Source organism: Myotis lucifugus, unplaced genomic scaffold, assembly GCF_000147115.1.
Source record: "Myotis lucifugus unplaced genomic scaffold, Myoluc2.0 scaffold_310, whole genome shotgun sequence".
Classification (NCBI taxonomy): domain Eukaryota; kingdom Metazoa; phylum Chordata; class Mammalia; order Chiroptera; family Vespertilionidae; genus Myotis; species Myotis lucifugus.
Genome location: NW_005871358.1, coordinates 394,856 through 422,485, shown reverse-complemented (window position 1 = coordinate 422,485; position 27,630 = coordinate 394,856). Strand labels below are relative to the sequence as shown.

Below are 27,630 nucleotides of genomic sequence, written 5' to 3'. Positions count from 1 at the left end.
ATTTTATTGATTTTTTACAGAGAAGAAGGGAGAGAGAGAGAGTTAGAAACATCGATGAGAGAGAAACATTGATCAGCTGCCTCCCGCACGCCCCCCCCCACTGGGGATGTGCCCGCAACCAAGGTACATGCCCTTGACTGGAATCGAACCTGGGACCTTTCAGTCCACAGGCTGACACTCTATCCACTGAGCCAAACCGGTTAGGGCTGTGTTAACATTTTTATGGAACTCACGTGGGATCCAGGCAGATGTTATATGTTATACATATGGAGGCAAATTGATTTTACCACTAGGGAGGACTGTCAATGGAACCTCTGTTGGAAGGGCTGGAATTTGCAAGTCTTCAGATAAGAGTGTTTTGCTATTACTATCAGCTGTTTACAATTTAGAGAAGTAAAATCTTTCAAAGAAAATGCTAATACTATGAATCAGACAGCCAGGGAGGGTGTGTTGTATAGAGATGATGCACGGAGTGATGGTAACTGAGTCACTGAAACTGCAAAATTTCCTTTGCAGGCCCTAGCAGGTTTGGCTCAGTGGATAAAGCGTCAGCCTGCGGACCAAAGGGTCCCGGGTCCGATTCCGGTCAAGGGCACGTACCTTGGTTGCAGGCTCCTTCCCGGCCTGGGCCCTTCCTGGTCAAGGCGTTGCAGGAGGCCACCAATCGATGTGCTTCTTTCACATCGATATTTCTCTCTCTTCCACGCTCTAAAAATCAGTGGAAAAATATCCTCACGTGAGAATTAAAAAACAAACAAGTTTTTTCTTTGCAGAAATAATTCCTTCATTTAACAAACACCTAGAGCAGTGGTTCTCAACCTTGGCTGCACATGAGAATCACCTGGGATCTTGGTAGAATCCTCATTTCTGGGCCCCATCCTCCGGAAATTCTGTTTCTTTGTTACTAATGTTGTGGCCCCACCCCATAACAAAGAAACAGAATTTCCGGATGAGGCCCAGAAATCAGGATTTTAACAAGATTCCCAGGTGATTCTCATGTGCAGCCAAGGTTGAGAACCACTGACCTAGAGAGACAGAAAGCAAATCAGTGGCTGCCAGGGAGGGGAGGGGGGGAACAGGCAGTGACAGCTACTGGGGATAGGTCATCTTTTTAGTAGTAAGTTTTGAGTAGTCCCAAAAACACTGTGAATGCACAAAATGCCACTGAATTGCATACTTTTAAATGTTGATTTTATGTGTTTTTTAAAAAAAATATATTTTATTGATTTTTTACAGAGAGGAAGGGAGAGGGATAGAGAGTTAGAAACATCGATGAGAGAAACATCCATCAGTTGCTTCTGGCACACCCCCCACTGGGGATGTGCCCACAACCAAGGTACATGCCCTTGACTGGAATCGAACCCTGGACCCCTCAGTCCTCAGGCCGATGCTCTATCCACTGAGCCAAACCGGTCAGGGCCTGATTTTATGTGTTTTAACCACACACACATACACAAAAGCTGGGAGAGCAATTTCACGCACAAAAACCCCTACTTTACATCTCAAAGAATTGAGAGCTGTGGTAGCAGAGCCTGGATTGAAGGAGACTTTCCAGTTTGGTTTCCTTGGGCCCAGCCTGGTCACTGTGCTGAGACCTCCCGCTCACCCCCATCGGAGGGAGAGCTGGGCGGTCACCAGGCCAGAGCTCCCGGCAGCAGACTCGAGTGAGGATTTGGGGAAGGGGGTGCTCAGGATGAAGCAGAAGAAAATCTTGCTGTGGGAAGAGAGGCGGGGGATGGTCAGCTGAGCACACACTGGGACTCAGCCAGTGGCGGGTTCAAGTACTGGCTCTGGAGTGTTAACCCAACCCAACTTGGGATGAAGTGATGCGCAGAAAGCACTAGAACAATGCCTGGGCCATAGACATACTAGATATTTTGACTTTATTTTAATAGATAGAGGTGGCTGTGCAGTTCACAAGTGCATTCTGGTTTAATCAACACCTGTCCTACAGATGGGAAAATGGCTCCCATATCTCCTGGCTTGTACCATGTACCAGGCAGAGGGGTGACCTAGGCAGGTAAGGAGGTAAGTGAGTCGCCTGGGGTTGGAGGGAAGATTCTCCATAAGTTCCCAGGATGGACGTGCAGAAGGTCCATCACCCCTCCTTGAGTATGTGGTTGGTCTCCTGAAGACATGGCTGAGGCTGACCAGGTCAGTGCGCCTGGCCTCTGGCCCTGGCCTGCTCAGAGCCTGTGACTGCAAGAGGAATGACAAAGCCAGGTTTATTGCTCCGATTAAACCAGCGGACACAGAAACTGAGGGAGGACGGTATAAGAAGTTGGTGAACATTTCCTCAAGGCCACTGCTGAATCCTTGGCACCTGGGAAACTGACCCATGCACTACAGATGTGCTGGTTACCTGCTCACAGGCCAGCTCCCCCCACCCCGAGTCCAAAGTTCGAGCTGCAACCCAAGGCTCTGGGGAGCAGGGCTCCTTCTGACCACGGTGCTGCCTGCGGAGTCCCCTGCAGAGGTCTGAGCATGGAGGCGGGGGCTGCGTCCTTAGGAACGGGTCTTGGTGGAGGAAGAGGCTGCCTGCTTCTTCTTGGCGGGGGCTTTCAGCAGCGCCAGCTTCTTGGGCAGGCTGGTGCTGGCTTTCATCACCACATCATGTTCAATCTTCTTCCGGATCCCGACCTCCAGGTCCTGAAGGGGCAACCGAGGGGCAATCAGACTGGGATCTGAGGCCGAGGGAGTGAGGGAGGGCCTGAATCAGTGACGCCCCGCCCCCGAAACAGCACCTGAGAGTCCGGAGGCTGAGGTCTAAGTCCTGCTTTTTTTGTGGTGTTACACACACACACACACACACACACACACACACACACACACACAATCCTTCCTCATCCCTGGACCTCAGCTTCCAAACTTCTGCTCACTCCCATTTCACTGAAGGGGAAATCGAGGCTCTGCAGGGAGGAGACAGTTGCCCAGGGTTCACAAACCACGTGAGGGGAGACTGGACCCTGGCATGCCTAGAGTCTCTGGTCTCAGTCCATGGACAGTCCCTCCTGTCCCATGTCATCTCCGCTTTGCACATGGGGAACTGGGGCTCTGAGACAGGGATGTGAGCAAGTAAAGGCACAGGGGTTAGAAGCCAAGTGTGTCTGGGTCCAAAACTGGTAGTTTAATCACATTCCCCAAACCATCCCCTTGCCCTGCCTGTATGAACTCCAATGACCAGGGCACGGGAGACACAACAACAAACAGGTCACAGGAGAACCTCTGCCTTCAGCGAGCTGACAATCGGTGCATGTGTGGGGACAATGTAAATGCCATTGTTACATTATGTTAAACTGTTGAACGATGAGAAATGGTAAGAGGTGTTACAGAGAAAAGAAAATAAGGGCGAGTGAGTGTGTGTGTGGGGAGGAGCTGTGGCTGCCATCAGGAACAAGCTGCTCAGAAGCACACTTGCAGTCAGACCTGACTCAGAGGAAGGGAGCCATGTGGATTTGGGGGCAGAAGAAACAGCCAGTGCAAAGGTGAAGTGGACAGAGCAGTTAAAAGGGCCAGTGAGGCTGGAGGGAGCAAGGGGGAGAGTGGGAGCGCCCAGGGAAGTGAGCCGGGGTTATAGTGTACGGGGCTTTGTGGAGGACTTGGTTCTCGGCCCCCCCCAACCCCCCCTCAATGAGGTAGACCCCCCAGGGTCCTGAGCAGAGAAAGCAACAGGATCTGACTTTTAAGTGCTCACAGGCGCCCTCTGGCTGCTATGGGGGATGGGGGAGGGGGCAGATCAGGGAGGAGGGGGCAGATCAGGGAGGAGAGGGTGAGGGGGAGATCCAGGATGATCTGGAATATTTTGAAATTTGGTAAGACAGACTCTTCCTGCCAAAACCGGTTTGGCTCAGTGGATAGAGCGTCGGCCTGCGGACTGAAAGGTCCCAGGTTCGATTCCGGTCAAGGGCATGTACCTGGGTTGCAGGCACATCCCCAGTGGGAGATGTGCAGGAGGCAGCTGATCGGTGTTTCTCTCTCATCGATGTCTCTAACTCTCTAGCTCTCTCCCTTCCTCTCTGTAAAAAATCAATAAAAAAAAAAAAAAAAAGACAGACTCTTCCTAAATGAAGACTGGAGGTAAGCAGGCTGCGGGGGACCCAGGTCTGAGAAAACCGAGGCTCTGGGGAAACGAAACAATTTGATGAAGGTTACACACTAGTAGTTAGTGTGGAAAACAACCCAAAATCAGATCTGACTCCACCAAAATCAGTTTTAATTTTCTGTAACTTCTTAAGCTTAACCCTAGAAATGACAATAACCAACACAGCTAATGTTTCTTTGTGCCTGTGCTGTTCTCAGCGCTCTACAGGTGCCCTATGGCCCTGAATCCTTACAACTCGATGTTTCACAGGTAAGAGGCTCATGGTGAACAAATACAGCCAAACCTTGGTTCTCCAAGGTCTCCGATCTTAGACAATTCGGTCCTCAACCAAGTTCACGGAAAAATGTCTCGGTTTTGGACCAGACAACCCTTTCATGCCTCTCAGACAATACACAAAGGAGAAAGTGCTTTTGTTGGCGGCGAAAAGGACGATTAGCACAATTTTAAAACACAAAGAGGTCATGGAGAGTGCTGATGTCGCTAAGGGTGTGAAAGAAGCAATGATCACAGGCAACTGAGGCAGGAGAACTGTTGCTTTGGATAAAGGAAAAGCAGTTGGCCACTGACAGCATTTCAGAGGCAGGGACACATGAACAAGCTCCGATGCCGGATGCTGACCTGAAAGACACCCTGGAATGAATGCTAAAGTGATTTAAGGTCAGCAGGGGGTGGTTCCGTGAACTTAAGAAAAAAGTGTTTAAATTATACATGAAACAGTACATTAAACATATACTATATATAAGAAAGGTTTTAAAAAAAGGGAATCATTTGTGGGTCTGGAATGGATTAAATTTACATGATTTCTAATGGGGGCAAAACGATTGGGTCTTCGAACGAATCGCTTCTTGAACAAATTAAGTTCGAGAACCGAGGTTCCACTGTATTACCCATGGACAGCGATTTGCCTCCAGCACCGCCTTCGCGCACAGCTGGGGTTTTCAACTCGGTTCCCATGCCCTCCCGCCCCCCAGCCCCATGAGAACACAGTAACCAAAGCAGCTGAGTGAGTGCGGAATACGTTCCGCGCGCCAGGCCGTGCTTCGACGTTGGCGACCGCTGCTCCAAAGGTTTCCTTAAACCTGCGGTCGCCAACCTTTCGGACCGCGCGGACCACCGGGTGGCGACCGCTGAGAGGCCCGTGGAATAACAGGTGAGGGTCCTGTACGCACCGCGCGCGGGAGGCTGAGTCGGGAATTCTCCAGGATCCATCCCCGGACCCTGACTTCATCCCCGGACCCTGACTTCATCCCGGGACCCCTCCCTGTACCGACCTCCAAGCTCCATCCCTCGGCCCCCGCACGCCCCCGCTCACCTTCTTGAGCTTTCGCTGTTGCACAACGCGCGCCTTCTTGGGGGCGATAACACGACCTGGGGGAGACACACTCGCGTGAGGTCAGGGCGCCCAGGCCCACGCCGCCCACTCCGCGCAGCCCCCGGACCGCTCCTCACCTCCCTTCCTCGGGCCCCGGCTGCGCTCCGAGGCCGCCGCCGCCGCCTTGCTCTTGGCCGGCTTCTGCGCCTGGAACTTGCGCTGCCCCTGCGCCATGACGGAACGTGCGCAGGAAAAAGCCGGGCTGACAATTGTTACCGGAAGACGCAGGGCATGATGGGATACACTGGGGCCAGGACGCGCAAGGGCGCATGGGAAACAACGTGGCAAAGAGTTCGCGTTCTGACAAAGATGGTTCTTTATTGACAGCGTTTGGCAAAAACTTGAAAGGGAAGGTTACAATGACAAACTGATGTTCACTGGGCGCTCATGCTTTGTAAAACGTGTAGTTTTATGCTCTTTGTATGCAAAATTCAGTCCAGAACAAAAATGAGGTGAGTTAGGCACTTACTGGTGCAAAATTTAAGGGTACCCAAAACTCTGTAATCAAGATAGTGTTTTCAACATTTAAAAGTAACATTTTAATATTTAAAAAAATCAAGCCGTGAAACTACTGCTTGTAGATTGGTGGTCTGATGTTGTAAATAAAGTTTTATTGGGACAAGGGCTGGTATCAGAGGTTAAGGTCAAGGTGTGCAAAGGTAGGCTTCCATTCTGTTTAGTATCTTGGTATTTTGTTCATGTATTTTTTTTTTAAATAAGGATTTTAAAAAAATATCTTATTGATTTTTTACAGAGAGGAAGGGAGAGGGATAGAGAGCTAGAAACATCGACGAGAGAAACATCTATCAGCTGCCTCCTGTACACCCCCTACTGGGGATGTGCCCACAGCCAAGGTACATGCCCTTGACGGGAATCGAACCTGGGACCCTTCAATCCGCAGGCCGACACTCTATCCACTGAGCCAAACCAGTTAGGGCTCATGTATTTTTCTTGCATTCATTTTGATTTTTAAAAATACTGCATGAAAGTATTATTTATCTTGGTTACTGAGCTTTTTGGTGTCCCGTTTAAAATTTTGTGCCTAAGGTGTTACCCTAGTTCCAGTCCTGAGAGCAACCTAAGAAGGCCGTAGGTATTGTCCCCATGTCATAAATGAGGAAACCACAGCATGGAGAGGTGAGGTGACTTGGCCGAGATCACACAGCAGAAAGAGTGGCAGAACTGGGATAGGAACTTGGTAGCCTATCTCCAGCTGCTGCACTTACAAGAGCCATGCAAAGACTCTGTCCGCTATCCCTGCTCTAGGAAGAAGTATGATTGGGGGAAGGTCAGCTTTGGGGCAGACTATTCAATACATTTTATTATAAAACCTAGGGGGATGGGGCAGGGTATGGAGAGCCGGGTTGGTTACTTCTGGGGTCCATCTAATGTCCCCACCCTCAGGAGATGGTGGTGCTTAGGGCTGCCTGGAGTTCTTTGGGGGTAAAGACACCCAGCTCTGTGATGATGCCGCCAGTGATGAGGTCATGGGGGGTGACATCGAAGGCAGGATTCCAAACCCCAATTCCTACAGGGGAGAGAAGGGAGGCAAGAAGGTAGGTATTTGCTTCTGTGAAAGTTCTCAAGTTGTCAGCTGGCCCCCCACACCCATGGTGGTTGTTGGAGTTAGGGAATTCTTGAGAATCTGGGGATACTTACCCCAAAGTGCATGAAGACATGGGCTTTGGTACCTAGTAACAAGTTTAGACTCCTCTCCGCACACCGTTCCTGAATTGTCACTAAGAAGGTTTCAGTCTTATATATATCCATCCTACTCTTGCCTGGATCTCTTAAGAACCTCCAAGAATCCACTCCAGGGCCTTTGCATGGGCTCTGCCCTCTGCCTCGAAGCTCTGCCTCAGATATGCACGACTCAATGTTTCATTTCCTTCAGTCTTTGCTCAAATGTCACCTTTTCAGTGAGAAGGTCTCTGATTATCTTATCTAAACCCCCTGTACAGACACTTCCTTGCCTTGTTTATTTCTCCTCAGCCCTTACTTCCTATAATTGTGTTATTTATCTTATTGTCTGTCTCCTTGACCAAACTGTCAGCTCTATGAGGGCATGGAGTTTTGTGTCTTTTTTTCACTCCTATATCCCAGCACTTAGCATTAGTCAGGGGCTCAAAAACATTTGCTGAATGAATTACTCAGCATAGACCACAATTTTGTACACAAGAGGCTGCAAACTGGTGGCCTGTAACTTTTTTCTCTGGCTCACAGTTGTTTTATTTGTTAATCCTCACCTGAGGATATTTTTTCCCCATTAATTTTTAGAAAGTAGAAGGGAGCGGGAGAGACACAGAGAGAGAAACATGGATGTGAGAGACTGACCGAGGGCTGGGGATCGAGCCTGCAACAGAGGTACACGCCCTTGACCGGAATCGAACTCGAGACCCTTCAGTCCAAGGGCTGATGCTCTAACCATTGAGCAACCAGCTAGGGCAGGCTCACAGTTTTTTGAGTCCACTGAATTAGCTGCTACCTCTCAAAAGGTGGGAAATGTCATATATTAAAAAATGTAAGGCTTCTCTTGGAAAAAACAGAAGACCCATTTCTCTGGGGCCTGCATTCCTATGACCACTGGCGGGAGCAGAGTATCGGGGCCCACAGACTGCACCTTGCCCATGTCACTTATGTCTTGCTGTCCCAGTTTTATTTTAGTGGGTGTGGGTTGTCAACTCTGCTTTCCACAGTCTTAGGGACTATGACCAGTGCTAATTATGCCTCTAGGAAAGCAGGGACGCCAAAAAAGAAAACGAGAAAAAAAATTTTCAGAATCAATGTGTCCTTTTTAAAAAAGTGGTAAGGCCGAAACCGGTTTGGCTCAGTGGATAGAGCGTCGGCCTGCGGACTGAAAGGTCCCAGGTTCGATTCCGGTCAAGGGCATGTACCTGGGTTGCGGGCACATCCCCAGTGGGAGATGTGCAGGAGGCAGCTGATCGATGTTTCTCTCTCATCGATGTTTCTAACTCTCTATCTCTTTCCCTTCCTCTCTGTGAAAAATCAATAAAATATATTTAAAAAAAAAAAAAAAGTGGTAAGGAGTCGCAGCAGAAAATAACAGGCTATTAGGACCTCCCTCTGCTTAGTTGTATAGTGTTTTTAAAAAAAATGTTTTTATTGACTTTAGAGTGAGGAAGGGAGAACCATCAATGAGCGAGCAAAACATCAATTAGCTGCCTCCCACACCGGCCCCAACTGGGGACTGAACCCACAACCTGTGCACATGCCCCGACCAGGAATCAAACCAGTGACCCCTTGGTGCATGGGACAACGCCCAACGCCCAACGAACTGAGCTACACTGGCCAGGGCTGTATAGTTTTGTTTTTTTAAAGCTTTTTTTTTTTTAAAGTTATTTATTTTTTTGTTACTCCTCACGCAAGGATATTTTTCCATTGGTTTTTAGGGAAAGTGGAAGAGAAAGACAGAGAAACATTGATGTGAGAGAAACACATTGATTGGTTGCCTCCTGCACGAGTCCCCAATGAGAGCCTGGGCTGGGGAGGAGCCTGCAACCAAGTTATGTGCCCTTGATCGAAATCGAATCTGGGACCTGTTGGTCCGCAGACCGACGCTCTATCCATTAAGCAAACTGGTTACAGCCCACCCCTCTCTTTAAAAAAATTTTTTTTTTTTACTGATTTTAGAGACAGGAAGGGAGGGAGAGAAGGGTTGGAAGCATCATTGATGAGAATCATTAATCGGCTGCCTCCTGCATGCCCTCTATTAGGGATTAAGCCCAAAACCCAGGCATGTGCCCTGACTGGGAATCAAACCATGACCTCCTGGTTCATGGGTCGATGTTCCACCACTGATCCATACTGGCTGGGCTGTATACTGTTATTATTTTAAAAATAAGTATATTTTTATTGATTTCAGAGAGAAAGAGATAGAAACATCAATAATGAGAGAGAATCATTGATTGGCTGCCTCCTGCACAACCCCCACTGGGGATCAAGTCCGCAACCTGGGCATGTGCCCTGTCTGAGAATTGAACTGTGTGGCTCCTGGTTCATAGGTGGATGCTTAACCACTGAGCAACACCAGCCAGGGTCTCTGTAGGGCTGGGCCTATTCTCCAGGTCATGTGGGTTAATTCACTGAAGGCCCTGGGATTTATGAGGTAAGTCACAATAACAGCTCTTCTATAGATAGGAACACAGGGACTCTTAGGGATGAGAGAACTTAGGCAACCTGCGCTAGCTGCACAGCCAGGGAGCATGGGAGACTGAAAAATATCTGTGTCTCTTCATAGGCACTTGGCTGAACAGGATTCTTATTTGTTCTTCAGGTGAGAAAACCGTGGTAGAGAATGGCAAGACAATTTACTCAAGGTTTCTCAACTCCTGAGTTGGCCATTCTCACCTTGAATTTGACTTCCAACATGTTTCTGTTTCTAAAATTGGCTTGAGCCCTAACTGGTTTGGCTCAGTGGATAGAGCGTTGGCCTGCGGACTCAAGGGTCCCAGGTTCGATTCCGGTCAAGGACATGTACCTGGGTTGCGGGCACATCCCCAGTGGGGAGTGTGCAGGAGGCAGCTGATCGATGTTTCTCTCTCATCGATGTTTCTAACTCTCTATCCCTCTCCCTTCCTCTCTGTAAAAAATCAATAAAATATATATTAAAAAAATAAAAATAGCCGAAACCAGTTTGGCTCAGTGGATAGAGCGTCGGCCTGCGGACTGAAGGGTCCCAGGTTCGATTCCGGTCAGGGGCATGTACCTGGGTTGCGAGTGCGTCCCCAGTGGGGGGTGTGCAGGAGGCAGCTGATCGATGTTTCTAACTCTCTATCTCTCTCCCTTCCTCTCTGTAAAAAAACAATAAAATATATTTTAAAAATAAAAATAAAAAAAAATAAAATAAAATTGGCTTGAATTTGAAGTTGCTTGTGCCCTAGAAGGCTGATGACACCCCAAATGCCGCTTGCCTCCTGTGAAGGAGATGGGTACCTAACTGAAGGCGCCCAGATTCTGGTACCTCGCTGAGCGATGGCTTACCGGGTGCTGCAATCCTGACCCCGTTGACATCGGTCAGCTCCTGGCCGGGGCGCTCCTCAATGACGATCTGCTGGCCCGTCTCCAGACGGAGGTCACATGAGGAGCTGGGGGCAGCTACGTAGAAGGGGATGCCATGGTACTTGGCGGCGATGGCCAGCTGGTAGGTGCCCACCTTGTTGGCTGTGTCACCATTGGCAACCACACGGTCAGCTCCCACAACAACAGCTGGGGAGCAAGATGTCGGGGGTCATCACCTGACCCTGGATGCCCGGAGCCCTGAGTGCCGGTGCCCTGCCTGCCGGCACCCCACTGCTGACCTGACACGTCCCGGTGAGCCATGGCGGCTGCTGCCATGCTGTCGGTGATGAGGGTGGCGGGAATCTGCTCATAGACCAGCTCGAAGGCTGTCAGCCGGGCCCCCTGGTTGTAGGGCCGGGTCTCCGTGCAGAAGACATGCTTCAGGCGGCCAAGGTTATGCAGCGAGCGGATCACACCTGCAGGACCCGACTCACCAAAAGGCCAGGATGAGACAGAAAGGGACAGATGGGCAGGGTGGTGGCCCATTAGTTGGGGGCACCGATCTCCAAAGGCTCCCCATCCCCAGGCCCTGGTGTTGGCTGTCCCTCTGTCCAGTGCATGTGTGCTTAGAGAACACCTGCAGGTGAGTCCTTCCTGATCCTTCCATCTCACATAGCAACCCCCACACCTCTAACTCTTTCCCGGCTTTTCCTCTTTAGTACTTATCACCTTCGAACACATCATATATATTTACCGACTTGCTTTTGTCTGTTCCTTCTACTTTCCTTTCCCATTGGCTGAGATTTTGTTCACTTTGTTCACTGCTGGCTCTCCAGCGCCAAGAACTGTGCCTGGCAAATAGTTGATGCTTAACAAATGTCTGTTGAGTGAATGAAAGAATGCTTGCGCTCATGAATGGTGGGACACATAGTAGGTGCTTAATAAATGCTGAGTGAATAAAGGAATGCATGCATGCATGAATGGTAGGGCACAGAGTAGGTGCCAATATTTGTTGAGCAAATGAATGAATGATGTCTTGCCATCAGGGCCTTAGTCCCCAGGCCCCAAAGTGGGACCCAAGCAGGTAGAGAAATCTGGGGAATTTAGGATCAAGTGGAATCTGCTGCCTTGAGTCCCAGGACCCAGTTCCCCCTCTCCAGGTCACTGCTACCCCTATCGTTCCTGGGGGACCACTCCCTTTCCCTCAGTTCTCTTGAAATCCACATTCTGCCCACTCAGGCCAGGTCCATCAAGTGGTTGATGTTGGATGGGCAGGTGACCCCATCGTAGCTCTGAGTTATAAGGAGTCTCTTCTGGCATTGTTGGCATAGGCTCCTTTCCTGCTGATCTGAACATTGGCAGGCCCTCTGCTGACCCGTGGACTGGGAGCAGGACCGGGACAGGAATAGATGGGTCCTAATGCGAATTTTTCAAACTCCTGGATCCAGCCATACCTGAAGCCACCTTCCTGTTTCTGTACAGAACTAATCTATCTCCATTTTGGGGGGTGGGGTGGGAAAAGTGGTTTGGGTTTCTTTCTTTTGAATCCGAAAGGGGCCCTCCCCCATCCCTATGAACATCCACTTACTCACCCAGGGCTGTGCCATAGCCAGCCGTGGCCAGTGCACCAGTATTACAGTGGGTCAGCACGGTCACCTTGCTGCCCTTGGGGGCTGCCCGCTCCAGGAGGTGGTGGGCTCCCAGGTCTCCAATGCTCCGATTATCCTTGAGGTCTTTCTCCAACATGTCTTCAGCGAAGCAGATCACTCTGGGGCCGACAAGGGACTCAGCCTTGGGGCCCAGGCTGGCCCCTTCTTCCTGCCCAACTCTATTGCTGAAAGCCTCTCACAGCTGTGAGGCCTAGATCCCTCTGCTTTTGTCACCTGTCACTCCATTCGCTCATGCAACACGTTAACTGAGCACCTCCTGTGTGCGAAGCGCTGGGGGGCCCAGCAGTAACCAAGACAAAAATCTCTGCCCCTATGGCGCTGACACAAGTGGGGGAGGCAAAAATGAGCAGATAATGAAGTGAAGAAAAAGGCAGCAGAGTCAGGGCGGTGGGGGTGGGCGATGCGCTGTAACATGGGGGGTGGGGAAGACAGAAGCCTTAAACCTGAAGGAGGGGTATCTGCTCTAGAGAGATGGCATGTGCAAAGGCCCGGGGGCAGCAGCGAGCCTGGTGGGGTCAAAGAACATGTAGCTGGAGCAGAGGGGGAGAGTGGGAAAAGAAGAGGGCAGGGAACGGGTAAGACAAGAACCAAAATTCCTCAAAAGAAAAAAACCAGCAGAAGGAAGTGGTACTGAAAAGGACCTCCAAGGGCAACGGGGGCTGGGCATGATCGGGGGAGGCACAGTCATGGGATTGAGCCCAAGTTCCTGGGGCCTGGGGTGGACTCCCAGACCTGCCTGTGTGGCCTTGGACTAAGCGCGCCATATCTGCTTCTCATCTGTAAAATGGGTCGCTGTGCGAAAAAAATGAGTCAGCCTCTGCTCAGAGCGGTGCCTGGCACAAGGCGCCCTACCTCTCCCGGACGGCCCCCTCCGTGGCGCCCTCCCGCTCGGCCTCTTGGGCTGCGGCGTCGGCCAGGTCGCGGGCAGCGCGGGCCATGTTGACGGCGGTGGGCCGGGCGGTGACCAGGAAGCTCAGCGCGTCGCGCACGAAGGCAACGAGCGCGGCGAGTCCCGGCCCCCCAGCTCCGGCCTGCAGCTCCACGGCCAGGCTGAGGCACCCCACGAGCGCGATTGCAGGCGCGCCGCGCACCTGGAGGAAAGGCATGGGAGTGTCAGGGGCGCCAGGCGAGGGCACGCCCCACCCCCAACCCCCAACCCGGTCGCTGCACCCCACCTTCATGGCGCGGATCGCCTCCCAGGCCTGGCGCACCGAGTCTACCTCCTCGTAGCGGCATTGCTGGGGCAGCAGCAGCTGGTCGAGGATCTGCAGCGAGCCCCGCGAGTAGCGGATCGCCTCCAGAGGCGGCATGGCGCAGCCAGCGTGCTCCACCTGGGTCCCCGGCGCAGCGGGCCGCGTGTGGGCGGGGCCTCCGCCGGAAGGAGGCGTGTGCGCTCACGACCCTACTTTCCTACCCCCTTTTCCGGGCCAAGCTCGGCGTTAGCCACCCCCTCGGAACCACAAAGGCGTCACCATTTACGGGGCGTCTTCTAGATGCCGGGCCTGGTGTTTGGCTGATCATGCTATGACCCCCAAATCCCAGGTGGGCTCCATCAGGCCGGAGCAAGTGCTGCGGGTTGTCTCTGGTAGAGTAAAGCCCTAACTGGGGATGTCAGGAACTGACGGGCTCTCGCTGCTGCCCTGAGGCTTCACAGCCCCATTGGGGAGCAGGGCTGGTCGTCTGAGTACGAATTCAGCCGGAACCTCAGCCCCGAGAGGGTTGCGTTTGTTCATCGCTGTGTCCCCTGTGGCTAGAACAGTGCCTGGCACCCTCCCAGCGCTCCATCAGAATCTGTGAAATGATCTTCCTTTCCCAAGGTTAGGGGGAGATGACAGGCTATAAATTCCTGGTGTATGTGTGGCTGTTTTGACCTATTTTCTGCTCAGTTTTATGTTTCATTCAAAAGCAGCAACACGCTGGGGCCTTTTTAGTGATCCTTGTAAGGTGTCCCCATGGGCTGACAATGAACAGCTCACACCTGCATAGGCACCCCATGTACCCCCAAACCCTGGGCCCCCTGCGTGGTTCCTGCTGCCTGGTCCCCTACCCACCCTTCCCACTCAGCCCATGTCACTTCCTCTGGGAAGTCTGTCCGGATTGCAGACCAACCTGAGCCACTACCTTGAAACCCTCATCACCCTGGGTGAGGACCATCGCTGTGGTCACAGCTGTAGCCCTGGCATCACCATTTGCTATGAGAGGCCTGCCAGCTTGGTTGGATGGCGGGGTGGGGTAGAGGGGCAGCCCCTGGGCCCATCTAGTAACCGGAGGCAAGGGCAAAGAAGCAGGGCTTTAATAAGTCTTGGGGGGAAGGGGGATGTCCTACACGGCACACACACCCGCTCCCCCTCTTCAGGATCAAATAAATAATTTCATCCCTCGGGAAGGCGAGGTCTGAGGAAGGGGTAATGTTTGAGGTCTCGGAGGGCTGGTGGTCCAGTCCCGTAATCACTCACTTTCCGAGTCTGAGTAGTCAGCCACAAGGGAAGAGTTGAGGGTGTAGGGGTGTGGCGTGTCCTGGGGATCGGCTGCCTCCTGGGAGGAGCCTGATGAGGACCGGGGCCTGTCCTGACAGCCCCCAGTCAGCCCTTGAGGTTCCTTTGTCTTGGGGGTCTTGGCTGTCTCCTGAGAGCAGTCTTGGGGGGATGTGGGCATGTCCTGGGTGGTGCGCTCTGACACCGGTAGCTTCCCAGACGTGGAGGTCTCAGCAGCATGCTGTGGGCTCTCTGAGGTCTCCCGGGACTGCCTTCGAACAATACCCAGGCCCCCCACGGTGATGGGGGAGCCCGCAGGTGCAGATTTGCGGTTCTGGGCCAGCTTCTTCAGGACGCTGCCAGCTTTGCTGCAGTTGCTGGGCCCTGAGGCCGAGGGGAACCAGGAGCGGCTGATGATCTCTGTCCGCTTGAGTTTCTGCTTGTCCTCATAGGCTGGGGGAGAGGGAGAGGAGGGGAAAGAGGTCCAGAGCCACCCTCTGCCCGGGTCTGCCATTCAAAGCCGGGACCCCCCATCTCTCCCCATCCCAACCCATGCCCTTCAGCCCCACGCACAGTCCAGCGTATGGAACTTGAGCAAGGCGGCCAGCCTGCGGTCGTCCTCTGTCTCAGGCACCAGGGGGATGGCCAGGCTCGCCTTGGCCTGCAGTGCCTGGTCCCTCTCCTCCTCCTCCTGCAGGGCTTTTTTCTTTTCCTGTTGGGGGAAGTGAGGTGGGTATCAAAGCCGTGTCTCTTCCATGCCTGTTGACTCACAGCATTGCTCCAGATCTCCGGGTCTGTTTCCTCCTCTCAAAGCTCCCACTATGGCTGGGCCACAAAAATTGCTTAACAAATGGGAGGCACAACTGTTATTAACACGTGTACCATCAGTTCTTCACTCACTCATTCCACAAATATTTACGTAACACCCATCTCGTCCTGGGCCTTGTTCTAGACACTGGGAACAGAGCAGAGAGCAGACAAAAACCCTTGCCCTTGTGGAACTGACATTCTGGTGGGTGAGTGAGACAAATGTGATGGGAGAAAAAGAATGCCAGGAAAGGGGTAGGGAGTGGCCAGGGGATTCAGCTTTAAATGTGAGACAGGGTGAAGAAGAGGCTCAGGGACTGTCTCCCTGAGAAGATCACATCTGAGAACAGACATCTGAGTGAGGGGCCATGTGGGAATCTGGTGGAAGAGCCTGTGCAAAGGCCCTGAGACGGAAGTATGCTTGGAGGTGCTGAGGGGAGTGAGGAGGCCAGTGTGGCTGGAGCCGAGCGAACAAGGGGAAGGTGGAGATGGGGCGGGGAGGGGAAGGGGCAGGTCATTCAGACCTGGGGGGAAAAGACTTTGGCTTCCACTTTAAGTGGGAGCCACGGAGGGAGGGTTCTGAACACAGGAAGGAGGTGACTGACTCCGGTGTTCATAGGTGTCCTCTGGTGGGGGTGGGGGAGAAACGGAATGTTGGGGTGCGAGGGTGAGAGCCTGGAGACCAGGGCAGAGGGACTGTGCTAGTCCAGGTAGGAGATGATGGGGTGGCAGAAGCAGCCAGATACCAGATATAATTTGAAGGTCCAGGCTGACAGAATTGCTAACTGGAGATGGGGAGGGGGAGTCAAGTCCAACTCCAAGCTTTGGGAATTCTGCCTAGGACAGATGCCTTCTTCTTTTAATTCTCACCCGAGGATATGTTTTTATTGATTTTAGAGAGAGGAAGAGAGAGAGAGAGAGAGAGAGAGAGAGAGAGAGAAGAAGAAGAAGAAGAAGAAGAAGAAGAAGAAGAAGAAGAAAAGAGATTGGTTGCCTCCTGTACACATCCCAATTGGGGATTGAACCCGCAACCTAGGTATGTGCCCTGACTAGGAATTGAACCCCCAACCTTTTGGTGTATGGGATGATGCTCCAACCAACGGGGCCACCCAGCCAGGGTGGACAGGTAACTTCTTTATTGAGAAGAGGGGATGTGGGCGGGGTAGGGTAGGGACTGAGGTAGGCTCACTGGGATGTTATGTCTGAGGGTCCTTCTACCACGTGCAGAAGCCCAGAAGGCAGGGGACATAGCTCAGGGCACAGGCCTGGCTGCAGGGAAGCACTTCTAGTAACAAGTAATTAGTAAGAAAACTAGAGCCCTGGCTGGGTAGCTCAGTTGGTTAGTGTAGTCCCCATACACCAAGGTTTAGGGTTCTCTCCCCAGTTAGGGCACATACCAATGAATGCATAAATAAGTGAACCAACAAATTGATTGTTCTCTCTCCCTGCTCTCTTTCTCTCTCTCTCTCAAGTAAGTAAATAAAAAGACAAAAACAAACTAGTAATTTTACTCCTAATGATGACCACAGAGTGATCAGAAAAGGAAGAGATGGGAGCTGTAGGGTAGTGAGGGAACTCGTGGCCTGTGGGGTTAGCCCTAATGCTCCTGCGTGGGCTCCATCTGCAGTGTCCTGGGCACAGTCTACTCCACAGAGTGGGAGAAGGAGGAGAAGGTTCTCACGGTGCCCTGTCAGACCCTGCAAGGGTGAAAAACCCATCTATACGGGTGAGTTTTCACAGCCCCACCAAGCGTTTTTGGCACAACCTCAGTAGCCATTGTGGTCACTGACGGCAATAGCCCTGGGTGTCCTTTAGCATTTGTACCTGTGCCCTCAGTGACTCTCCACACAGGTGCAGATATCCTGCCCACACATTATGCAAATTGAAATATGCATTTTATATGTATTTCATTATAAATGATTTTCCCTTTTTTCTCATAGTCAGCACATGGCAGGGATGGTTTTGGAAATTATTTGGGGCGGGCTGACAGTCTATGGATTTTGTTTTGGGACAGCTGAGTGGGCCCATGAATGTGTGTTAGGCGCTGACCAGTTGGTCAGTACCCTGACACCCACAGCAGGGTCAGGCTTCACCCGTGCCCTAGCTTGAGGCTTGTTTACCCTTGGAGATCTGTTGAAAGCGAAGCCCAGTCCCCACAGGGGAAGGCGCTATGAGCTTAAAAATAGCCGCTGGGCTAGGTGCCTCCCATGAGCGCTGTGAGGTCTTCATGATGCAGGTGGGAAAATTAGACTCAGTGGATGAAATGACATGCCTATAGCTAGTATGTGGTGGGGATAGGGCTGGACCTGGTCTTAACTTGCCATGTGAGCGATGCCAGGTGCCCTGCCTGCCTGTGGTTCCAAACCTGGGCTGGGAGCCACTCACCCGGAACCTTTTCCGCAGCATGCTGTTGAGGGCAAAGTCGTCCTTCCAGGCGCTCTGTGCCTCCTGGATGTGGCTCAGGGTGGGGAGGGCCTTCTTGAGTGTGCTTCGGTCGGCCTCCCCGTGCTCCAGACGGAACATGGCGTCTGTCTCCAGCTTCTGCTTCTTCTCATGCTCTGCAAGGGCGGGAGTGTGGCTGGGCCTTCTGGGACCCACCTCAGGCTCAGGGTCAGGCAGGGGTGGCTCTGGGGCTGCCTGAGGTGCTCACCTGTTGTCAGCACCTGCTCATTGTCTGCCATGTCCCAGCGCTCCTCCTTGCGCTGGGCACCACTCACGATCACATAGTCACAGTTGGCAGGGTCTGTCTGCATCTCGATGTAGTTGATGCAGAGGTGGCATTTCATCCGGAATCTGGGAGGTGGGCAGGAATCAGGACACTGCAGCCACCCCAGGCTGCCATGTGACCCCTGCCTGCTTCCTTCTACCTGTGCGCATCATTCAACAAGTGTTTACTGATCCCATTACTCCAGAACCTTCTGTCTGGAGTTTATTCATTCACTCATTTGTTCGCTCATTCATTTACTCAACAAACACTCCTGAGCTAGGCTGCTCTGTGGCTGGCTTGGCACCAGCTGCCAGGGATATAGCAGTGAAACAAATCAACCTACACTTGGAGGGATGAACATTTCAGCAGGGGCCACATTGCCCACAAAGACACAAGCAACCACAGTGTGGGGTGGTACTCGCCACGTTAGAAAAGTCCTCTTTGAGAGGTGGTGTTGGAGTAGAAACCCAAGGGAAGGCGCCTTGCAGATGTCTGGGGAAGACTGAGTGTTCCAGGCAGAGAGAACAGAGGTGGAGCCTCTGGGTAAGAGAGAGGGACAGTGAGGAGCCCGTGTGCCTGGTGCAGAGTGAGCGAGGAGAAGTGTGGGAGGCGAGAGCAGGGATGGGATAGAGCAGGGTGTTAGGGGTCTTGTGGGCCATGGGGAGGTCTTTTACTCTGAGGAAGGTGGGAGCCATGGAGGGGTCTAGACAGAGGGACATACTGATTGACACACCAGGATGATTTTCAGGACAGAACACAGGTGATGGTCACCAGGAAGAGGGTACCAGCTCCCCTCCCTAAGACTCCTTTACCGCCCATTCGCCCTGCGGCCACCCATGTGTCCCTGAGACACCTGCCAGGCTGCCCCTACCTGTAGATCGGGGTCGTGTAGTAATTGCCAACCTTCTTCTTTTCTGCGTTGTAACGAACACCTGCAAGGAGAAGAGCAGAGTGGAGGCTCAGGCTAGGCTGGAGCCCATGTACCCGGGTAGGGGGTAGGCAGGGGGGGATTTTGCTCCCCTGCAGGGGAGGTACCTCAGGAGGGCACTGAAATTCAAGGGAGCAAAGACCTGTGTTCAGACTGTGTGACAGGTGCTCAAGCCACAGAGGAGGGTAGGCAGGAGCCAGCGGGTCTGGGATGAACCCTAATTCACCACCTATCAGCTGGGTGAGCTCAGGCCAGCAACCTCATCCCTCTGGGCCTGTTTCCCCATCTATGCAATAGGGATGATTAGAATGCCTACTGTACAGGGCGATTGTGAAAACTGCAGGAGCTAATAAAACACATATTGCTTAGAATTAGGGCCTGGCTCAGCAAGCATTTGAGAAGGGCTGGACTTATTATTTTCTAGAGAAGTTTCAGGTTTTTTATTATTTTGCTAGTTAGATGATATAAATTCTTGATTCTGTATGACCTTGCTTATAAGTGAAAAATGCTTAAATTAGAAAAACAGAGCGTGGGCTGGGGAGTGGTGTGGCTTAGCTGGGTTTTCCTCTCCTGGGTCCTGCTTCCATTCATGTCCCGGAGGGTGACCCATGTGTGGTGGTGTCAGGCCAAGCCCCACTTTTTGTCCCTGAGCGCCTGGGGGCCTTTAGGGCAGATTCCCTGGCTGGGTCTGATCAGGGAGACACCACAGGGCTCACTTGTCCTCCTCAGCAGTTGGGTGGCTTGGCCTACCCCTTCCTGCACTTCCACAGCCCCTGCCAGGAGAACTGGATCCTCTCACTGGGAGCCATCAGCTCCTGTTTACAGAATGAGTTGCTCCCCCGGCCCAGGTGCTGTGTGAGGAGCCGAGGGAGGCGCTGTGAGGATCCCAGAGGAGGAAACAAAGTCAGGAGAGCAGAGTCATCTGACCAAGGCTGAGCAAGACCTTGGACCATGCCTGTCTGTCTATCCATCAGTGCACCTGTGGCACAGTCAGGGGTCCAAACGCTAATGGTGACAGTCAAGGACAGTGATAGCAGCAAACTGAATTTACAAGCCCTCCCATACACCACGTGCTGTGCACTACACACTTTATTTATTTATTAAAATATATTTTTATTGATTTCAAAGAGGAAGGGAGAGGGAGAGAGAGATACAAACATCAATGATGAGAGAGAGCCATTCATCGGCTGCCTCCTGCACATCCCCACTGTGGATGGAGCCCGCAACCTGGGTACGTGCCCTGACTGGGAATCGAACCGTGACCTCCTGGTTCATAGGTCGACCCTCAACCACTGAACCATGCAGGCCAGGCTGTGCACTACATACTTTACATGCCACACAGGTGGACACTCAGACCACCTGAATTTTACAGATGGGTAAACTGAGGTACACAGAAGCTCAGTCACTTGTCCAGGATCACTCAGCTGGGAGATGAACGCAAAGCCTGGCCTCCCCACCGCTCTGCAATGAGGCATCCGCAGCCCGCCAGTCACCTGGGTGCCACCTCCTCCCAGACTCCTGATTGGGAGTCCCTGATGGAGATGACCCTGGTGGTTAATGGGCTTCAATATCTGTGGGACTGAATGGGTGGGTGGAATGTGGTTCTTGCAGCCATCACACCAGATGTTATATGGCATCTCGAATCTACACAAACAGAAAACAGCTTATTTGCTTTTGTCCACTGGGCTCTCCCTTAGACCCCACACCTGCAACTCTGGCCACAGCCGCCCTGCAAAGGGCACACACTGAGGGGGATAAAGAATGGTTGACGAATGTTCCTATAGCCAAGCCAGGCCAGGCCAACAGAGACATTCAGTTGAGCCTTGGGACTTGTGAGCAATATGTGCTTATTGTTTGATTATGTGGCAACAGCTGACTGATATGGTGACTCTCTGCTTAACAGAATTAAGATCCTGCAGCACTGGGCACGTTGGAGTGCTGAATTCTCCTTGAGACTGAGGCCAGGTGGCACAAGGGGCAGGGGTTCTCAGGCCTTACCTGATGATGAGGATGCCCTGGGACAGCTTCCGAGCCCGCTCCCGGAGCGGGTGGCTGTTGTGGTATCGGTTGAGAGAGCCATGCTGCGCAGAGAGGAAGGAGCAGGTTAGCACTGCTAAGCTGGGCAATCCCATGCTCTCTTGCATAGGCTGAGAGAGGCCTCTTTCTTATGACCTACCAGGGGTATTAACAGCACAATGGAAGGCACAGAGGCCCTGGTGAAGCCAGTGCGGTTGGGCTCATGAATACATGAATCTGAATCTTTCCTCTCCCATTTAAGAGCTGAAAGAGCTGTGTGACCCCGGGTAGTAACCTCACCATTTGCCTTCCTGAGTCTAGGTTCTGTAATTACCTCTGGGTGTCGTGGGGAGAACTAGGTGAGAAGACAACACTGGCAAACGTTTACTGGCTACTTTATGTGCGTTGTCTCATTTTAATCCCACAGCAAGTCTGTGAGGACAGGTTGTTTTATTTCCTTTTGACATGGGAAACCTGTGGTGTGGAAAGGCTGAGTCAAGGGCCTGGGGCCATGCACCCAGATCGCACTGATTCACTCAGCAGACTTACTCAGCCTCTACAGTATGAGGACACAGCTGTGAACAAGATGGAATGTCTCCACCCGGGTGGAGCGAATGTTCTCAAGGGGAAATGGACAATACTCAAGTAAACAGACCATGTGTCAGGGAGTTGAAGGGGCTCTGAAGAGAAACAAAGCACTAGGTAATGGAATAAGAGAATGAGACAACGGTCAGGGAGGCCCTCGGTGAGCAGAGACCTAAAGGAAGGGAAAAAACCTTGTGGTCAAATGGAGGAAGAGATTCCAAGCAGAGGGAACGGCAGAGGGTACGAGGAGACCAGAGGGGCTGGGATCTGACCCAGGGCCTGAGTGCCTGACCGCATCCTGAGTTCTGTGGAAATACGCCAAGCTGAGCACAGAGTAGAAGGTCACTGATGAGAGCCATGTTTACCTCTGGGAATGAAGACTACCGAGACTCGTGCCACAAGAGCAAGGCAGAGATCTCAGGGCCGCCCACGCTTCTGCAGCTGTGGCTCCGATGATGAGGATGCCTGGGACAGACCTCACCCTGCCCCGTGAGGTCTCTGCAATCATGGACACGGGGAAGGAAGCCTGCCTCTTACCTTTTCAGGGTTGAAATCCGGAGGGTAGTACTTGTTTACACCTTTCCTCTCACCCTGGAAAGCAGAAGAGAGACATGACTCAGAGAGGGTCCTGCAGGACACCTCGTGGTGCAGCCTTGAGGGGCGGGACTTGGATGAGGGAGATTGAGGACGGCCCTGGGCTCCGTGTCTGATCGAGGACTGGTGACCTGGGGGAAAACCCACTGTTGTTGCCATGGAAAATTCCACAAGGTTCCACTCTCCTAGAGCAATGGCTTTTGTATTTTTGGGGGTCTGACTTACAGTAAGACACATTTAACAATGCAACAGGGCAGACATGCCTGCAATACAGCTAAGGCACAGGTTTCATGAAAGAACCCTTACCCTGGCTGGGGAGTCTCTTTTCAAAAGCTGGCAGCCACCTGCTGAGATGACTGAATGACCCACCAAAGCAGTGGGTCTCAAATTTGGCTGCACATTGCCACCACCTGAGGAGTTTCTAAAATATGTACTGCTATCTGGGATCCACGCCCAGAAAACTCCTGACAGAGGACCTGCTCTGGAGAGTGGCGCCTGAACACTGGGCTTTTAAAAGGAACCTGGAAAACATGTTTAAACAAATCCTTGTTCACAGCAGCATCATCCCCAACAGCCAAAAAGTGGAAACAACCCAAATGCCCATCAATGGATAGTGGATAAACCAAAGGTGGTCCATCCACACATTGGAATATTATTCAACCATAAAAAGGATTGAAGCTCTGATACATGCTACAACCTGGGTGAACCTTGAAGACAGTACGTTAAGTGAAAGAGGCCAGATATAAAGGCCAAATGGTATATGATCCCATTTACATGAAATGTCCTGAATAGGCAAATCCATAGAGACATGAAGCAGACTAGTGGTTGCTAGGGGCTGGAGGAGGGGGGAAGGGGAGTGCCTGCTAATAGGGAAGGAGTTTCCTTTTGGGTGATGGAAACGTTTTGGAAGTAGTTAGAGATGGTGGCTGCACAACATTATGAATGTGCTAAATGCCATGGGAAAATACACTTTAAAATGGTTAATTTTGTTATGAGAATTTCACCTCATTAAAAAAAATCAAAGAAAGAAAAAAGCTTCTGGGGTGATTTTAATGGGAAGCAAAGTTTGAGAACTACTGCACCAGAGGATCATGAATCCAGAGTTTGAAAATACCATCTTAGAGCTCAGGGACAGGGAAGGGCTTTAGGGGAGGAAGGGGCTACTGTGGGGGTCTAATGAAGACTAGGAAAGAACCCCAAGAAACACAAGCCAGTCTACTCACCATCTTGGGAGCTGCCTACTGGTCCTCACCCTCAACGTGGCCAATCTGAAAAGATGACAAGACACTGATACGGACTGTGCTGTGTTGACCATCTGCCCAGTCCCACGCTCCTGGGGAGCCGGGCAGAGGGGCAATGGCTTCCCTGAGAAGATGCTGTGGGCTGGGTAAGGTGGTGTCGACTCTGAAGAGCCTCCCCCCAGGTGTCCAAAGAGCAGCGTTTGTTGGTTTAGAAAGAGTGTCCTGTCCACTCGCCATCCAGCATATATTCACAGCTAACACCTCTCACCCCTCCACGGCCCCTGCCATCGCTCCCCTGGACCAGGGCAGCCGCCTCTCTCTGGTCTCACTCTGCCCGTAATTCCCACAGTCTGTTCGTCCCACAGGGGCTAGGAGGATCTTTTAAAAAATAAATCTAAAATCTCGCACTCCTGCTTAAACCCCTCCAGTTACTCCCATTGCTTTGAGAATCATGTACCCCCCTCAGCCCCCTGGCTGTGGGCTATGGATCCTCTGCCTCTCTCTCCAAGCCTGCCTCTCACCCCTCTCCCGCGTGCTCACTCTGGCTTCCTGGCTGCCTTCAGAGGCTAAGCAGTGCAGGCCACCTGCCTGAGCGCTCCTCCAAGAGCTGTCTGTTCTCTGTCACAGGTCTCAGCTCAAACATCACTTTTGTCAGAGGCCTCACTGGGGTCACTTCTCCCTGGAGTTCCTATCACACCACCCTGTGTCTGTTTACTTGTCTACAGTTTGCCTCCTCTGCAAGGTCTCACCTGGCCATAGCTCTAGCACCAAGGACAGTGCCTGGCCTCTAATAAATTAATTTTGACAGAAGGCCCTGGCCTGTGGCTCAGTTAGTTGGAGTGTAGTCCCGTACACCAAAATGTTGCGGTTTGATCCCTGGTTAGGGTGGGTACAGAAGGCAACTGATGGATGTTTCTCTCTCTCCCCCTTTCTCTCCCTCTCAAGTCAATAAACATATCCTTGGGTGAGGATAAAAAAAACAAAAACTTAAAAACTTAAAAAATAGCTGATATTGCCCGGCTGGTGTGGCCCAATGGTTGAGCGGTGACCCAGGAACCAGGAGGTTACTGGTTCGATTCCCAGTCAGGACACATGCCTGGGGTTGTGGGCTTAATCCCCAGTAGGGGCGTGCAGGAGGCAGCTGATGATGTTTCTACCTCTCTATCCCTCTCCCTTCCTCTCTCTCTAAAAATCAATAAAATACATATTTTTTAAAAAGCCGATATTTAAAAAAAAGTTCTGACGGAAGAACCATTGGTAACTGATTGAAATTTCCATAAGAATCAGTGGCACGCCGAAACCGGTTTGGCTCAGTGGATAGAGCGGCAGCCTGCAGGCTGAAAGGTCCCAGGTTCGATTCCGGTCAAGGGCATGTACCTTGGTTGCGGGCACATCCCCAGTGGGGAGTGTGCAGGAGGCAGCTGATCGATGTTTCTCTGTCATCGATGTTTCTAACTCTCTCTCTCCCTTCCTCTCTGTAAAAAATCAATAAAATATATTTAAAAAAAAAAAGAATCAGTGGCAGGTGACACAGGTATCAAATGCAGGGGCTCCTAAAACTTGTGGTTAGACATCCCCTACACCCTGCATGTTTGGAGAGACTTTTAGGTCTTGAATTGGGATTGGCAAGGTTTCCGTTAAGGAACATTTAGTAAAAACTGCTGGCTTTCCGGACCAGACTGTCTCTGTCCCAACAACTCAATTCTGCCCATCGCCCAGTTCACAGAAAGTAGCTGTGAACAAGATGTAAATGAATGGGTGCATTGTACTCATATCAATATAACTGAAATAATTCTCATTTCACATGACTGTCACTCGTTACAAATTATTCTCCTTTTGAGTTTTCCCCAATCATTTAAGAAGTGAGTATCTCTCTTAGCTGGCAGGCTGTACAAAATCAGGCTGGTTTTGGCCTGTGCTAGTCAGGAAGCTTGGCCTAAATCCTTCTGCTAACTTAGTTGTGCACTCTCGAATGGTGACTGTGTGCCAGGCGCTGCACCGAGCCTGACATCATGGCCTCATTTCCTCTGTATTGTGACTATTACTTCCAACTGACTTGGGGACCTAAGTAACTTGCCCAGGGTCAGAAGCTGATGGGGAGGCAGAACCAGGGTGCTCCGACACTGTCCTGAACCTCCCTCTATCTCGGGTCCTCCATCTGAAAAGAGTGCCCCTGGATGTTTTTGCTAACAAAATAGCTAAGTGCCCACTCAGGCTTTGGGGTCAGAGTTCCTGGGCTGGAATCTCAGCTTTACTCCTCACTCACTGGGAGACCGTGGCCAGTGTCTGAGCTTCCCTGAGTTACATGTCCTCACCTGTAAAGCGCGGACGAGGGCGACAGGGCTGACTTTCTGGGGTTGCTGTGGATGAAATAACACAGTGGGAAGGGCTTGCACAAAGTACTGCGTTTACAGGAGCCAGGATCTTAACATGGTCTACCGCCCCAGTGCATGGTACAGCTGAGGCTAGTAGGCTGGACAGATGGCAATCTCTGATCCCTGGTGTCAGGAGTAACCACAGACGGTATTTGCCCAGGACATACCACTTGGATTCGGATACAGACTCTGCTGCTTGCTAGCGGCCTGACTTTGGACAAGCTGCTCACTCTCTTTGGGCCTCCAAGTATCAACCTGATAAGGCTGCAGTTAAGACTCAGTGAGTTAAAGTTCTCAGAACAGCACCTAACGCCGAATTAACCACGTTGGGGTTTTGATTGTTTCTCATGTCCACCGTTTTACCAGTTATTTTACCACGACCCAGCGAGGCAGGGGCTTACTGCTTCCATTCCTAGATGTAGTAAACCGAGGGGCCCTGCAGGCATCATACGGGCCAAAGCTGAGTCTGGGGTCACGGCCGTAGCCCGGGATTTGGGTCCGGGGTCACGACTGGGACCTGGGCCGCTCCGGACAACGGGCCAGCGACCCCAGAACCGTGGGGCCCCCCGGCGTGCTCGTGTCAGTAGGACGGCTCCCAGATGGGTGAGGGAGCAGCTTGACACCCCCACTCCACCCCACTCCCCGGGCCCTACCACCAGCCCTTACCTGCCCTCCTCCTGACGTCACGCCGCGACTGTGCCCGGAAGTGGTGCTGGACGCGCAAGAGGGGTAGCGCACGCCCCGCGTGACGTAGACGCTAGCGCGAGGCGGGGCGATGTGGAATCGCAGCGCTGATTGGCTGAGTGCTGAACACGCCTCGCGCTCTCAGCCGCCGGTGTGGACCAATCCGGGACTACCCCTCCCCATCACGTACACGTCAGGATGCCCGCCTTCGGTCCCGCCCACTATCTCTGGCCCAATCCCAAGCCAGCATCCCTATCGGCGCCCTTCCAGCAGCGCAAACTCCTGGGCTGAAACCTCAGAGCGAGTGTTGGCAAATGCCAATCATCACGTGGGAAACCAAACCAGCCCCTTGGTTTTTAACGAGCTAAGGACTGTTTTTCTATTTGTAAATGGTTGGGGGGAAAAAGTCAAAAGAATAGCATTTTATGCTGTGAAAATAATATGAAGTTTAAATTTTAGTAACCATAAATAAAATTATATTGGAATACAGCTAAGTCCATTTATTTACCTATTGCCTATAGCCACTTTCCCACCACAGTGACAGAGTTGAATGTTTGCAACAGAGTGTATGGCCCAGACAAGAGCCCAAAAAATGTACTATCGGACCCTTTTACAGGAGAAGTGGGCCTTCAAACCTTCAGACCAGCCCAGGCTGTGTGTGCCGTCTTCCCAGGCTTTTGAATTTACTTTTATGCCCAGTAGGGCCTAACAGGATCTATCAGTTCGTTTGTGCAGTGAACAGCTGTTTATTAGGTGGGTGCTATATGGCAGGCAATGGGGATTGAGAGTCAATGACACACCCGCCACAGAATTCTACCTTTCAGTGATATTTTGGGGAGGGGAGGTGTAAGTACCTTGGTTTCAGGGATGTATAGTCTCACTTGTTCTTCTTTTCTTTTTAATATAGGTTGTTAGTGATATATATATATATATATATAATGTGTGTGTGTGTGTGTGTATACACACACACACATATATATATATATATATATATATATATATACACACACACATATACATATACACACACACACATATATATTTTAATCCTCACCA

At 51.7% G+C, this 27,630-nt stretch overlaps 3 protein-coding genes across 5 annotated transcripts; all 3 read right to left on the bottom strand.

The window, feature by feature from the left end:
• Positions 1 to 1,866: 1,866 nt before the first annotated feature.
• On the bottom strand, positions 1,867 to 5,712 carry CUNH19orf53 (chromosome unknown C19orf53 homolog). Its single transcript, XM_006100313.3, has 3 exons — positions 5,552 to 5,712; positions 5,415 to 5,470; positions 1,867 to 2,649 (listed from the first exon to the last, which is right to left on the bottom strand). Exons 1-3 carry the CDS (start codon positions 5,646 to 5,648, stop codon positions 2,506 to 2,508), a joined length of 297 nt encoding a protein of 98 aa, XP_006100375.1. The 5' UTR covers positions 5,649 to 5,712; the 3' UTR covers positions 1,867 to 2,505.
• Positions 5,713 to 6,768: 1,056 nt separating this feature from the next.
• Positions 6,769 to 13,528, bottom strand: MRI1 (methylthioribose-1-phosphate isomerase 1). Its single transcript, XM_006100312.3, is given in 7 exon segments — positions 6,769 to 6,877; positions 6,880 to 7,002; positions 10,476 to 10,700; positions 10,793 to 10,969; positions 12,086 to 12,261; positions 13,016 to 13,254; positions 13,339 to 13,528. Coding segments are annotated over 7 exon segments (1,110 nt in total). The 5' UTR covers positions 13,474 to 13,528; the 3' UTR covers positions 6,769 to 6,842.
• Positions 13,529 to 14,439: 911 nt separating this feature from the next.
• Positions 14,440 to 26,624, bottom strand: CCDC130 (coiled-coil domain containing 130). Of its 3 annotated transcripts, XM_014465736.2 has the most exons (12): positions 26,557 to 26,624; positions 25,831 to 25,875; positions 23,498 to 23,542; positions 22,218 to 22,271; positions 21,078 to 21,160; positions 20,675 to 20,723; positions 20,029 to 20,035; positions 19,023 to 19,083; positions 18,095 to 18,237; positions 17,830 to 18,002; positions 15,211 to 15,349; positions 14,440 to 15,090 (listed from the first exon to the last, which is right to left on the bottom strand). In XM_014465736.2, exons 3-12 carry the CDS (start codon positions 23,498 to 23,500, stop codon positions 14,612 to 14,614), a joined length of 1,191 nt encoding a protein of 396 aa, XP_014321222.1. In that variant the 5' UTR covers positions 23,501 to 23,542; positions 25,831 to 25,875; positions 26,557 to 26,624; the 3' UTR covers positions 14,440 to 14,611. The 3 variants fall into 3 exon arrangements, with proteins under 3 accessions (XP_014321222.1, XP_023619724.1, XP_023619725.1); XM_023763956.1 differs by lacking the exons at positions 19,023 to 19,083; positions 20,029 to 20,035; positions 20,675 to 20,723; ... (3 more) ...; positions 25,831 to 25,875; positions 26,557 to 26,624 and having other exon boundaries at positions 17,830 to 18,031; positions 18,095 to 18,235; XM_023763957.1 differs by lacking the exons at positions 19,023 to 19,083; positions 20,029 to 20,035; positions 20,675 to 20,723; ... (3 more) ...; positions 25,831 to 25,875; positions 26,557 to 26,624 and having other exon boundaries at positions 17,830 to 18,028; positions 18,095 to 18,231.
• Positions 26,625 to 27,630: the final 1,006 nt, after the last annotated feature.